General features: G+C 49.2%; 1 protein-coding gene across 8 annotated transcripts in view; it reads left to right on the top strand.

Annotated features, from left to right (window-relative positions):
• Positions 1 to 13771, top strand: part of LDLRAD3 (low density lipoprotein receptor class A domain containing 3) — a 297605-nt gene that overhangs the window by 100855 nt on the left and 182979 nt on the right. For 6 of the 8 annotated variants that reach the window (XM_085011433.1, XM_021083186.2, XM_021083185.2 and 3 more), the window contains one exon: positions 13321 to 13467. The exons of 1 other annotated variant lie outside the window; for it this stretch is intronic. In XM_085011433.1, coding sequence (XP_084867559.1) covers positions 13321 to 13467 — 147 coding nt within the window. Of the gene's footprint in view, positions 1 to 13320; positions 13724 to 13771 lie in introns of all 8 variants that reach the window. One more of the 8 variants, XM_085011435.1, reaches the window with a different exon arrangement.

The following is a 13771-nucleotide window of genomic DNA, read 5'->3' as shown; positions in this document are numbered from 1 at the left end:
TGTATATATACGTACATATATATACATATATATATATATATATATATTTTTTTTTTTTTTTTCCCGTAGGAGGTTTGCTGGTGCAAATGATACACAGTGAGAGTTGAAGTGTTTTTGGATCTGGGACTCTGTGAGTCTCATACCAAGATGGTCAAAATAGTGCTTTGATCACCCAGGGGAGCTTATCAGGGTTGTGTTTGGTCCACTTCCATTTCATAGACAAGGGAATTGAGGCTCGGCTGGCTTAGCCGTCCTCTGAGCTTGGGAAGAGTGGAATTAGAGTTCAGAGTTTGTGGGCTCCAGGGCTGACCTGAATGAGACCAGAGCCATGATTCCTCTTTCACTTTTTTTTTTTTTTTTGTCTTTCAGGGCCACATCCGCAACATATGGAGGTTCCCAAGCTAGGGGTCTAATCGGAGCTACAGCTGCCGGCCTACACCACAGCCGCAGCAACGCCAGATCCCTAACCCACTGAGTGAGGCCATGGATTGAACCCGCAACCTCACAGTTCCTAGTTGGATTTGTTTCCGCTGTGCCACGACAGGAACTCCTCCTCTTTCACTTTTAATTCGCTTTGTTTTCTGGACCATTGTAAATGACTCTTCACAAGCTGGAGAATCCAGACAGGTTGGTCTGCATGGTTGCAGCCTAAACCCAACGAATCTTTTGCAGAGGTGGGTTGCTCACTCTGAGAGCAGCGCTCATTCAGACGCAGGGAGGGAAGCAGCAGTAAATACTGCCTAATTCTGGCACTTGGTCGATGTACAAACATCATTTGCTCAAGAAGTCAGCTAATTCCTCCTGACGGAGGGCCTGTCAGCGCGCCGAGTGCGGAGGGAGGGTGCCTGGGTGAGCAGAGTATAGAAGCGGGACAGACCAGTTTAATGGATTAAGGTACTTAAGAAAATTTAAAAAGATGCACCAGTTCATAAGAATTACCGCCCTTGCTTGGTGGGAACAGGCTGGCAGGTTTGGTTTCCCTGGCAGAGTTTGTCTGCTAATTGGAAGGGATAAGCCAAACGGTTGTTTTACTCCGAGAAGTCATGGAAGATTGTGGGTGGATGGAGGGAACCGGAGAGCCCTCCACTGCATGGGAAACGGGAGGCAGGTCCGATTCGTGGCCCTTTGGGGATGGTTTTCTCCCATGGTGGGTGAGTGTGGGACCAGCCTTCCCCACGTGGGTGGCGGAGGACAGAGTGGCGTGTTCTCCAGGGCCTGGGACCTGGGTTCTCTGGCTGGTCCCAGCCCTGCCCTTTGAGAGGCTGGCTGACCTCTGGGTCTTAGTCTCTTTGTGTTTAAAAAGGAGGAACTGGAGTTCCTGTCATGGCTTAGTGGTTAATGAACCCGACTAGCATCCATGAGGTTGCGAGTTCGATCCTTGGCCTTGATCAGTGGGTTAAGGATCTGGCGTTGCCGTGAGCTGTGGTGTAGGTCGCAGACTCAGCTCAGATCCCAAGTTGCTGTGGCTGTGGCTGTGGCCGGTGGCTGCAGCTCCTATTCAACCCCTAGCCTGGGAACCTCCATATGCTGCCAATTCGGCCCTAAAAGACCCAAAAAAAAAAAAAAAAAAAAAGGAGGCACTACCTTTAGTACCTGCCTTGCAGGGATGTTTTCAGTTCTTCAGAGGAGGAGCTCTATGTAAATCCTGGGTATTATTTTTAAAGGCTGAAGAATGTATCTAGGACGGGCAGCTGGGGAGTGTTTGCCTGCCATGGGGACCGGGGGTGTGTCCACAGACACAAGAGTGAGTGAGGCAAGAGCTGGAAAGGAACTATTACTGCCTTGTGTGACACCTGGGGAAATGGAGGCCCAGGGGATGGAGCCGTGCCCACAGATCCAAGCTCTGAATCTCCTGAGACTTTGTTCTTTGACCTGCTTCATCACCACATGGGTGGGAAGGGTTGGTTTGTGGTTATTGTTTGGCTGCTGTTAAAGAGGCTTAGGAATGATCCAAGGGGGGCTGATCATTAGGAATAATGGATCTGAGACTGACATCTGTTAGAAGACACACAGCCAGGGGCATGTGAGCTCCTTAACTGTGTTCTTAACACCTGGTGACTGTCCCCAGAGTCTGCTTTTTTGGACCTCGGTGAGCACTGGACTCAACCAGGCAACCAGCCCCACCAGCCCAGGCTGTGCCCTTCCTGTGGAGGCAGAGGGAGCAAAGGGGCCCAACCTTGACCAAGGTACCTCAGTGGTACCAGCTCTGTGAAGAGGGGCAGGGAGAGTGTGGAGGGAAGGAAGGAACAGCAAACTGGTACAGTTTATTGAACCCTGAGTTTATGCCACCTCCTCTGGTATATTTACTCTTTCTTTCTATCTATCTATCTATCTGTCTGTCTGTCTGTCTATCTGTCATCGGTATTATATCCCTCTATCCCTCAGCAACCCCGACAGGGTGATGGGGTCACCCCCGTTTCACAAATGGAGAATTCAAGCCCAGAGAGGGTGTCTCACTTGTCTGAAGTCACACAGCTAGTTGCAGTGGTAGGAGAATTGGGCGTTTGTCTGTTGTGATGGGGCACGTGCATTCACAGTCTCGGCTGTCCCAGCTCAGCCCCTGTTTGCTCAGCCTCCTGCAGCCCCATGCTGGGGGGGTAAGGTGGGGTGGGGTGGGGTGGCAGATGGCATGGACCAGTCTGAGAAAGATAGCTTTCCTGTGGCTTTTTCCCATTCCGACATCTCAGGGAGTTCGCACTTAAAAAATATCTGACCTTCTGGCTGGGCTTTGCTATTTTTATTTTTGGAATGCCATAGCTTAATAAGTTGGGTGGGTAAATCCATCTTAGGAGATGTGTTTATTTTTTTTCCTCCACAATCTGCTTCTGCCCTGCAACTGTTGCTGCCTTTCAGGAAATGAAAAGAGTCCATAACAGACCACATCTCTCAGATGGGTGTCCTTGCATTTTTTTCTCAGTGTGAACATTTGCCCCCTTTTATCTTTCCTCCTTTTATAGTTGATGGGGTTTTTGATGTTAGAACGTTGGTGGTAAAAGTTTCCATATGTCTTTCATAGGCCTTCCTCAAATATTAGCATAATATTTGTTCTTCGTAATAAATTTGATAAATGAAACATTTTTTAAAGGATGGAAAAAAGGACCACAAGTAACACAAAGAACGCCTTTGCTGAGCTCCATGGCATTCTGATGTTTTTATCTCACTTGCCGCAGGTTGTTTGCAAGGAAAGAATCCTACAGTTGACATTCACGGGGTGCCCTCTGATCCCATTCGACAGACGATAACTGCTCTCTTAAATTTGGTATTTTCCTTTCCTGCACGTCTTCAAAAACACCTTCACATCTGTGTGTATCTGTTCAAGCAGTATGTTTTTCAAGCTTGACCGAAGTGCTGTTCTGCAAGTCACTTTTTTTCTTTTCAATGTCATCTTACGGAGTATAGTGACTTACAGTGTTGTATCCATTTCAGGTAAACAGCAGAGTGAATCAGTCATACATATAAAGATATCCATTCTTTCTTCCCATATAGGTTATTACAGACCATTGAGTAGATTTTCCTGTGCTGTACAGTAGGTTCTCATTAATCATCTATTTTATACAGTAGTATGTTTATGGTATTCCCACCCTCCCAGTTCTTCCCTCCCCACAATGGTTTCACCTATGGTAACCATAAGATTGCTTTTGAAATCTGTGAATTTGTTTTGTAAATGAGTTCTTTTGTGTCATTTTTATTAGATTCCACATATAAGTGATATCATATGGTATTTCTCTTTCTCTGTCTGACTTACTTTACTCAGTATGATAATCTCTAGGTCCATCCATGTTGCTGCAAATGGCATGATTTCATTCTTTTTAATGGCTGAGTAATATTCCACTGTATAGATGTACCACATCTTCTTTATCCAATCCTCTGTTGATGGACATTTAGCTTGCTTTCATGTCTTGGCTGTTGTAAACAGTGCTGCAGGAAATTGGGGTGCATGTATGTTTTTCTCGGGATAGATGCCCAGGAATGGATTGCTGGATCCTATGGTAGTTCTATATTTAGTTTTGTTAGGTTTCTCAGATGGATCCATAGCGATTCATGCCACCTCAGTTCATTAATTTAATTGCAGCTCTGGGTGGTATACCACTGTGTGAATGGACCCAATTCTTCATCCATTCTCCTTTTGATGACAACTTGGCGTGTGTCTTGCAGTTTTGTGTTAGGCAGTGCCACAGTGAAGGTTCTCTTGCTACAGTCTTATGCATGTCTGTCCCCAGGCCTGGGGTATGTACCAAAAGAGGGCAGATTGGGTTAAACCTCTGAGCAGCTTCAGCTTCACCGGGAGTTGCCAAATTGCTCTTCTGACCTACTCCATCACACGCGGCAGCCTCTGAGGTCCTGTTGTACCTATCATCTTGCCACGTGAGAATGTCAGGCCTCAAATTTTGCAGGTCCGATGGGTGTAAAAGAGAACGTCCTTGCTTCTCTGATGACAGAGGAGATTGAGTCCATCTGAAGTGGCTATTTGAGTTTTCTGCCCACTTGTTCATTCCTATGCTCTGACCAGTTTTCTTTTGAGAGGCTGATGTTTGCAAATATAGTCTTGTAAGAAAATCCTAAATGTGGATCTCTGTGGGTTACATATGTGGCAGCTACCATTTCCAGTTAGTTGCTTATCTTTGAACTTTGTTAGTAGTATCTTTTGATGACCAGAGTTTTATATTTTGACACAGTCATATATATCAGTCTTTATGGCTTGTGGGTTTTTTTTTTTTTTGAGTCTTGTTTTAGAAATCCTTCCTTAGCCTGAGCTCATGCAGATTTGTTTCGAGGTCTAAATGAAGCTCGTCCTGATTTTCTGGCCTTTGCCTTAAGTTTGCTTTGTCATTTTCCATACTTGTCCTGGATGTACCTGTGCAGAGCAGAGTGTAAGCTGCAGCACAGTCTCCAGCGATGGTCGCAAAGCCGACAGCCTGGACAGACAGGGTGGGCCGAACCTGGGGTTGGAGCAGAATCCTTCTTCATGACCCAATGGCTGTTTTGCACAGCTGCTGTGGTGCAGGGTTGATTGGCCCTCTCTGAAACCTGGCTTATCTGCAGGCTGGATAAATTGGTTACAAAGTTATCCTGGCTCTCATCCTTCGCTTTCTCTTCACTGCCTGCTTCTTACTTCCTGCCGCTGCTGTCAATTGACACTGAAAAGACAGAAGGTGCCTGAGGCCAGATTCACACCCAGGCCTGCCGTGTGGGTCACCCTTGGCGAGGACCGTGTGTGGGGGGGGAAAGAGAATGATTGTAAAAGTCCACCCACGATAGTTCTTTGCTTCTCTTCCTTTCTTCCCAGGAGCTCAGGAGTGTTTTGCAGAACCATCTTGTTTATTCGTTGTCTTTTGCACAGAAGTATAAATCGGTTCACGTGGGGTTGAGATAAATCCACAGAACCGAGCATGTCAAAACCGAAAGGGACCTTAGGAGTCATCATTCGTGCAGTTGATGAGCATTTCCGGAGTGTCAGCTGGGTGCCTGGCACTTTCGGGGGACACAGGGCAGAGGAGGTCCCTGCCTTTGTGGTGGGAGAAGCAGCCACTAAACCACAGGGATCATTTCAGAGTGTGGTGGGTGCAATGGGGAGAGAGAAGAAGGCCCTGTGAGTTGGTGCCTCTGCCATTTTATTGCTTTAGGCAGACCTGCCTTCTTCTTGCTCAGGAGTCTGCAAACTATGGCCCAGGGGCCAAAGCCAGTCCACCACAGTCCCTGAGCTAAGAATTAAAAGTGGCTTCTACATACTTCAAATGGTTGAAAAAAAATGAAGCATTTGCAATAGATTTCATGATAGGGAAGACTAACTTTGAACCTCAATCAAGGGAAATGTCATCTGCCCTCTTCCCACCTCCCTGAAGAATTCTGTTCTTTTTTTTAAGGCCGCACCTGCAGCATATGGAGGTTCCCAGGCTAGGGGTCTAATCGGAGCTACAGCTGCCAGCCTATGCCAGAACCACAGCAATGCCAGATCCAAGCTGTGTCTGCGACCTACACCACAGCTCACAGCACCGCCAGATCCTTAACCGACTGAGCAAGGCCAGGGATCGAACCCTCAACATCATGGTTCCTAGTCAGATTCATTTCCACTGCAACATGACAGGAACTCCAGAATTCTGTTCTTTTCATTAGTAGACTGTGCTACAGAAGATTATTCTCAATTATGGTAATATTTTGAATTTTCTCAATAAAAATTTTGTAGACTATTGTTTTTTCTCAGCTTATAGAAGTACCAGGATAGGAGCTTTAATTCGGCCTCCTGAACTGCACAACCCAAAGTATTTACTACCTGGCCTAAAAAGTTGGCAGACCTGTTGTAGCTGTGTGATGTTGGGCAAGTTAATTCTTCAGTCTCAGTTTTCTGGTCTGCAAAATGGGCGCAGTGCCTATTTCAGAAGGCTATTGTGAAGGCAGAAAAAGAGAACTCCTGCCAGGTATTAAGAGCTGCAGTAGATATTAAATTTTTCCCTAGTAAGAAGTCAATAATCAACTCCTTAAGGGCCATGAAAGGAACATAGGAGGGTTGGGGACCAAGATGAGTGGGGCTCAGAGCTCACCTTTGAGAATCAGCCTTCTGAGAACACATCTTCCAGTGTTCCCGTCCAGCCCCTGAACCGTGGACCTTGAACCTTCCGAGGGCGGCATCCTGACAGCTCTGCAAATCCCCACCCCGCTCATGCCACTTGGACATAATTTTCCTCATGAAATGCAATGAAGCATAACTAAAAAATGTAAGTAACAGCTTCGGGCCCTTAATGAGGCTATAAATACAATATGAAAATAATTTATAAAGCTGTTTCCTGGTGAAGAACTGTCCTTTTCCTGGACGTCTGTGCTTCCTCTCTGCTTGCCTCATTAATACTGGCCATTGCTTTCTTTGCTAATTCACTTTAAGGAGGAAAAAAAAGCATTTGTTATTTTGTTTAGTGATTGATGCTTTGCCTTGCATAGCAGAGGCAAACAGGAAAGCCATGTGCAGTGCAGACACTGGGAGGACAGCTAGGCTCACTCACTGTCCAGGTGACTCGCTCCATCCGTAAACTGTCCCCACAGGAAAACTACACCCAGTTACACCCGATCTTCTTTCAAGGTATATTTACACATATCATACACTGTATGTGTAAATGTGAAATCTATAGATGCCAAGGATCAGCATTCCTGGGCTGAACTGATGAGTCATTTTTTTCCTTATTTTCTTTTTAGGGCCACACCTGTGGCATAGTAGAGGTTCCCAGACTAGTCGAATTGGAGCTATAGCTGCCAGCCTACGTCACAGCCGTGGCAGCGAGGGATCCGAGCCGTGTCTACAACCTACGCCGCAGGTTGCAGCAATGCAGGATCCTTAACCCACTGAGAGAGGCCAGGGATTGAACCTGGATCCTCAAGGATACCAGTCAGGTTCATAACCCTCTGAGCTACAGTGGGAACTCCATGATGAGTCATTTTATAACTTCTTATCTATGTCCCTGGGCCATATCTTCCTTGAACAGGTAGATACCAGAGCTTAGGGCTCCTGGAATGAGCTCATAGGGCAGACAGGGCAGTGTGTAGAGTCTTGAGAGAGCTGGAGACCCAGATTGACTTAAGTGCTTGGAGACAGAGGCCCACGGTCACCCCAGGCTCAGACATCCATGCACGCCCCCTCCCCCACTGGTGACGGCCAAGATGCTCCCCGAGGCAGAGCTCTAGCTGGAAGCAGTGGGTTTGATGAGAACCAAATGGCTCAGGACAGATGTGTCTGGTTCTGTCCAACACCGATGCCAGCATGCAGAGCAGTCTGGAGTGGAAGGGACCTTTGGGGATTTTTCCAGGGATGTTTACAAACAAATCATGGCAGACCCCCTTACTTGCTGCATGGAATGTACATGTATGTTTGAAGGAGTGACTCAAAGGGAAAACAGATGGTTGTCTTCAGTGGTCTCATCACATATCTGTGGGCCCCAGGCAGCGGGAAGATGTGTGTGGATTCTCTGGGGAGGTTTTCGGGAAGATCTAGTTGAGATCTATAAACTGGAACGCTAAGCCGCGTGTGTGTGTGTACATATATGTGTGTGTGTGTGTCTTTGTTGTTCATTGATCCTGCACACCGGAGAGCCAGGAAGCAAAGGATAACAATGAAAGTGATTGGGCAGAAATCTGATGCCAAGTCTGTATTGCATCATGATAAGGGGTGACCTTAGCAGGTGATGGTCAGCCAAGGGAGAGAGGTGTGCGTGGAGGGCTCCAGCTGGTGCAATAGAATTCCCATTTCTCAGCTGGGAAAGTCAGCATCACTCACTGCCCATTCCAGAAGGAGAAAAACACCGCAGCTGTCTGAGTTTTTGCAGTGCCCCCTCATCAAAAATAAATTTGTGGGTGCCAGAAATTTTGGAAGAAGCTGTTGCGGCAGACTGTTTGCTTTCGTCCAATGGGGGAGGACTTGGATTTTTTTTTTTTTTTCATTCTTGGTGCAGATGGTATAGTTATTTTAGGTAAGTGATGTGCTGCTGCAGTGAAAATGGGCAACTCTTTTTCATTTTTCAGCTTAATGAAAAAAGAAAAGGGAGAAGGAAAAACCCCAGCTAGCCAACTTCGTGCTAATGCTTGTCTTTTTTGGATTGTAAATGTGTCCCAAGACACTGAGATGGGATAAATATTTCAGCCACTAGAAAGTCCTGCTGTCGGGCTGCAAAGATTTCTCACCTCTTTTAGAGCAGACAGGGTAGTAATTTACTTGCACAAATCCAGACACCCCCATGTCCTTAATGTTTATCTATCTATGTATGTATGGATCCCACTCACTTTTTCCAGGGGTTTCAGGCAGGGGGGGTGGTTGGAACTTTCCAAGGAAGAGCATGAAGGATGGGAAGCAATCAGTTACGAGACTCTTGGTCTCCTTCTGAGAATGACCGCAAATATTCATTGAGAGCCTCCTGAGGACCAGGCACCCAGGATTCAGAGCTCAGCAAAGCAGTGCCCTTCTGCCTTGGCGGGCATGCAGTCTGGTGGGGAGATGATGGTACAGTGTCATTGCTGAGCACAAAACGGGACGTCACCGGATTGAAAAACAGAGGGACCAGCTTTAGACTGGGTGACCGGTGAAGAATCCTCAGAGCCAGAGATAGAGAGCTGAGGTCACAAGGACAAATGCCATTAGCCAGACGCAGCAGTTTGCTAGGGCTGCCATGGCAAGGTAGCAGGGAGGGAGTGGCTTAAGCAACAGAGACGTAGTTTCTCGTGATTCCGGAAGCTGAAAATCTGAGATCAAAGGGTGGCAGGGTTGGTTTCTTCGAGGCCTGTCTCCTTGGCTTGTGGATGGCCGTCTTCTCCCTGAGCCTTCACGTGATCGCCCCTGCGGGTGTCTCAGTCCTAATCTCTTCTTTTAAGGACACCAGTCTGGTTTAGGGCCTAAGCTAATGGCCTTCTTGAGCTTAATCATCCCTTTAAAGGCCCCTCCTCTCAATCCAGGCACACCCTGAGATCCAGGGGTTAGGACTCCAACATGAGAATTCTGGGGGTGGGGGAACACAGTTCAGCCTACAGTCCCTGTAACCCCAGGTGAGAGGGGCATAGAAAGGACAGGGTCAGTGACCAGGCTGTGCTGTGCACTTGCTGCACGAGAGGGCAGTTGTGTTCCGGGATATGGTTGGAATGAGAATTAACAGAAGTAGGCAGGGGCCTGATTGTGCCAGGCTTCGTAAACCATGGCAAGAGTCTTAGGTTTAGTAGAAGATCACAGAGGAGCTGTCCGTAGCGTTTAAAAATCTTCTCTGCTGGAGTTCCCGTTGTGGCTCAGCCGGTTAAGAACTGGACTAGAGTCCATGAGGATGTGGGTTCGATCCCTGGCCCCGCTCAGTGGGTTAAGGATCTGGTGTTGCCTCAAGCTGCAGTGTAGGTAATTGGCACAGCATTGCTGTGGCTGTGACGTAGGCCAGAATCTGTAGCTCCGATTCAACCCCTAACCTGGGAAATTCCAACGCCGCATGTGCAGCCCTAAAAAGAAGAAGAAGAAGAAAAGAAACCCCTCCCTCTGCCATGAGGAGAAGGAGCTGGGGGAACTGAGAAGTGACAGCTGGAAGACTGGGTTAGGCCCAGGGTCTCAGTCGACACTCTGGACATTTCGGGCTGGATGGTTCCATGCATCGCTCATGCAGCAGCCGTCCTGGCCTCTGCTTACAAGAGGCCACAACCACAAACGTCTCCAGACCCTGCTGTGTGTCCCTTAGGGAGCAAAATTGCCCCCTGTTGAGAACCTGCTGGTTTAAAGGGGGCAGGAGGTCATTGTGGCTTGGAGGCCCCCTTGGATGGGTGCGAGGAAGAGTTTTGAAGAAACAGTCAACAGGATTTAACCTCTTTGCCTCCTGCCTTGGAGTCTGATGATATACTATTGTCACTTCCCTAAAGCACATGGCCCAGCGCCCCCTGAATGCCTGGCGGAGCTGCTCAGACACACGAGGACCGCTCCTCTGAGGCATCTTTCACGGGGCCCTGAGGATCCTCGGTCCTGCCAGTGGAGCGCTGTGAGCCCCAAGGCTGGCAGGACCACCTGTGTCTGACCCATGTGTTATTTAGTCCCCACATCACACCCTCTCATTTGTCACATCCCTGTGCCGCCAGCCTCTCGACTCCCAGAACAAACAAAATTGGCCCGATTGGAATCTAATCGGGCCAATTTTCTGGCTCTGGAAATCTGTTTATCAGAACGAGATTTCACAGTCGTGGTGACTTTTCCAGGGAGCTTGCCTTCAAGGAGCTGGCTCTTTAGAAGCAAGTGTCTGTGATTTCTGAACAAAACAGAGTGGAGTTTTACCTTCTGGAGCCCTGGAGGGTTCCTTGAGTGCAGGGGGAGCCCAGAGCAGTTGTTAGGAAACAGCTGGGGTGTGTAGGTTTTCAGGGTTATGACTGCGTGTCTGGCCAGGATCCAGCACCTGGTGCTCCTGGGCTTCTCTCCTACAGCCCCCTCCAGCTTCCCGAGCCTCTGCCCAGAGATGGTGAAGTGGCTTCACGACCTTCTTAGGGTTGGTGGTGGCTTTCTCAGTCCAGTCTTTTTTTTTTTTTTTTTTGTTAGGGCTGCATCTGTGGCATATGGAAGGTCCCAGGCTAGGGGTCAAATTGGAGCTGCAGCTGCTGGCCTACACCACAGCCACAGCAACACCAGATCCAAGCCGCAGCTTGCAGCAACGCTGGGTCTTTAACCCACTGAGTGAGGCCAGGGATCGAACCTGCATTCTCATGGATACTAGTCAGGTTCTTAACCCACTGAACCACAACGGGAACTCCCCTTAGTCTGGTCTTAAGACGGATTCTGATATGGAGGGTGGGCTTCATGGATAGAGTCGCATGATTAGTGGTATCTGACTTGGTGGCAGAACTTCAGAAATAGGGGTTCCTATTCACAGTTCCTAACTATCAGAGCTGTGTGCGTGTATATTCCATACCTGCTGTGCCCTGTGCTGAGCCTACCTGCCCTGTCTCTACTGTCTGGCTGCAGGCGTGAAGGGCTTTAGGTTTCATCTCTGTGTCTGTCATCGACCACCGCAAATGCCACCTCTTTCCTGTGACCTTTCTTTAATGCCTTGAATTTTGACTTTATCTTAAGAACATAGGGGAAGCATTCTACGGCTTTTTAAAGTCAAGAAGTGTCATGATTGATTTTCTCTTTAGAAAGGTCCCTCTGGTTACAGAGACAGACTTGAGGGGAGGCAGGAGTCCCTTGTGGCAGTGGTCCTGGCTAGAGACAGTGGTGACTCTGGCTGCTGTTGTGGCTGTGGCAGTGGAGACCAGCATGCAGGACTTGGTGACTGGCCGTTGTAGGGGGGGATTGAGTGAGGAGAGGACAGAAGAAATTTTTAGGAGCCTAGAACACGTAGTTAGGGCAGAATGAGCTGCTCTTCTAGAATTCCTCAGTGAATTATGAAACTTCTTTTTCAGTGGGCAGGCGAGATGGTCAATAAGGAATACCTGTGGCACCTGGGCTGGGGTGGTGCCACCTGCCTGTGGCTGAGAACTTTCTAATTTGTTGCCCACTTGCTCCAGTTATAAATATTTTTAGTATCACCCCAGTGGTACCACAGCAACCAACAGGGTGAGTGCTCCTTTCTCCTTGGGGAAGCCAGGGAGCACGTCAGAGACAGGAACATAGGTGTTGTGTGCTAAGGGGTGTGGAGGGATGTGCTGCCAGGAGACCCCACGAGTTGAAGGGCATTCCAGGTCAGAATCACAGCACTGGTAAAGGACAGCAGCGTGAAAGAAGCTATGATGTCAGGGGTCTGGAATGCGATGCTTGGTACGTGGTGATAAAATCGGTAGTGTACCCTCGTGCCTTTCCAGCCCGGAGGAAGGAGGCCTAGCTTTCATCTCTGCATGTTTAGCACCTTGCCCAAGTGTCTGGTCATAAATGTCCAACAAATGCTTATGCAACACTCAGGAGGGAGCCGTGGAGGGACTGCTCTTTTTTCTCCTTTTCCCCTAGGACTGTTTTACTTCCCAATGGCTCCTGACTGCCCAGCTGGTGAGCACACTGGCTCAGAGGGATCACATTGTTCCGATTCTGGCTCCCTTGACAGTCTCCCCCCCGCGATCCCCTGGTGGATGAATTCAGCTCTCTTGCCCCCATGATCTTGGCTTTCCCCGTTTGCTTTGCAGCCTAAGAGGTGGCACTTTGGGGTGACTGTTTTCAGTGGAGTGGAATCTAAACCTGGGGGCTCGGCACTAAGTCTCCAAGAACTCTTGGCAGGCAGTCTAGGGACCTTGGTACCCTCTGGGGGGTGAGAAGCCCTGAGCAGAAATTTCAGTCTGGCCTTTCCTCTTCCCCGTGTGACCTCAGGCAGGTCGGTTTTGTGGGCTGGGGCTCCTGTTTCCTAAAAGTGAAATTATCTCCCAATATTCCTGCTGACTTGGCCCAGGTTCAGGATTCTGTCTGTGAAGGGCCGCAGAGTCTGAGGCCTGGAAGGAGCCCGCAGTTCCTACTGCTGGAGGCACTGGGAGTCCCACACGCCACCTCTGACTTGGAACCTTCCTTTTTAGCCACTGCCAATGGCCAGAAAAGAACACTCGGGTTTTATGACCAAACTTTTCGACGGAGAAAGAAGACAAGTCCCTGAGCACTTATTGCGCGCTCAGCATCAGGGAAGGGCTTGCCGTGTGTTTCTCTATTTAGTCTCTGCAGAATCTCTAGGGAGTGGGGCTGAATATGGGTCAATTTGCAGATGAGAAAACTGAGGCCTGGGAGGTGACGTCACCCACCGGAAGTCTCACGTGCAGAGCCCGAGTCCAGCAAGAGCCCGTTGCATTGTGGGTACCCAGGTCCTTCCCGCCTTGGCTGCGCTGTCTGACCGCCCCGTCCCCTCTCTCCCCCAGAGAGCCAGCTGCTTCCAGGGAACAACTTCACCAACGAGTGCAACATTCCAGGCAACTTCATGTGCAGCAACGGCCGGTGCATCCCCGGCGCCTGGCAGTGCGACGGGCTGCCCGACTGCTTCGACAAGAGTGACGAGAAGGAGTGCCGTGAGTGGCCCGGCCCTTTGCTGAGGGGGCGGGGGTGGGGGGTGGTCTTGGGGCGTCAAGGAGGAGGTCTGGCTCTGGCTCGGCCCTGCACACTCTGCGAGCTGAAAGCTGGGGGCTGGGGCTCTGGCTGGCGGGCCCGCCACCCCCACCCCCACCTCCGCCTGCTCCATCTCCGAGCAGCATGGTGTGTGCAGAAACAGGGGGCTTGGTGGAGTGGGAGCCACAGCTTTGGGGGAGCAGAGGACCCTTCTTCCAGGCTCTACTCAGCCCTACCCTGGGGACTCTCACTGCCTTCACTTTATAC

The sequence above is a fragment of the Sus scrofa genome, chromosome 2, assembly GCF_054392235.1.
Source record: "Sus scrofa isolate SSC_HxYL_T2T_F1_AM1 chromosome 2, Sscrofa_HxYL_maternal_Yorkshire_Landrace_v2.0, whole genome shotgun sequence".
NCBI classification, from domain to species: domain Eukaryota; kingdom Metazoa; phylum Chordata; class Mammalia; order Artiodactyla; family Suidae; genus Sus; species Sus scrofa.
The sequence above is the reverse complement of the archived record's forward strand: the minus strand, read 5'-3'. Positions and strand labels throughout refer to the sequence as shown.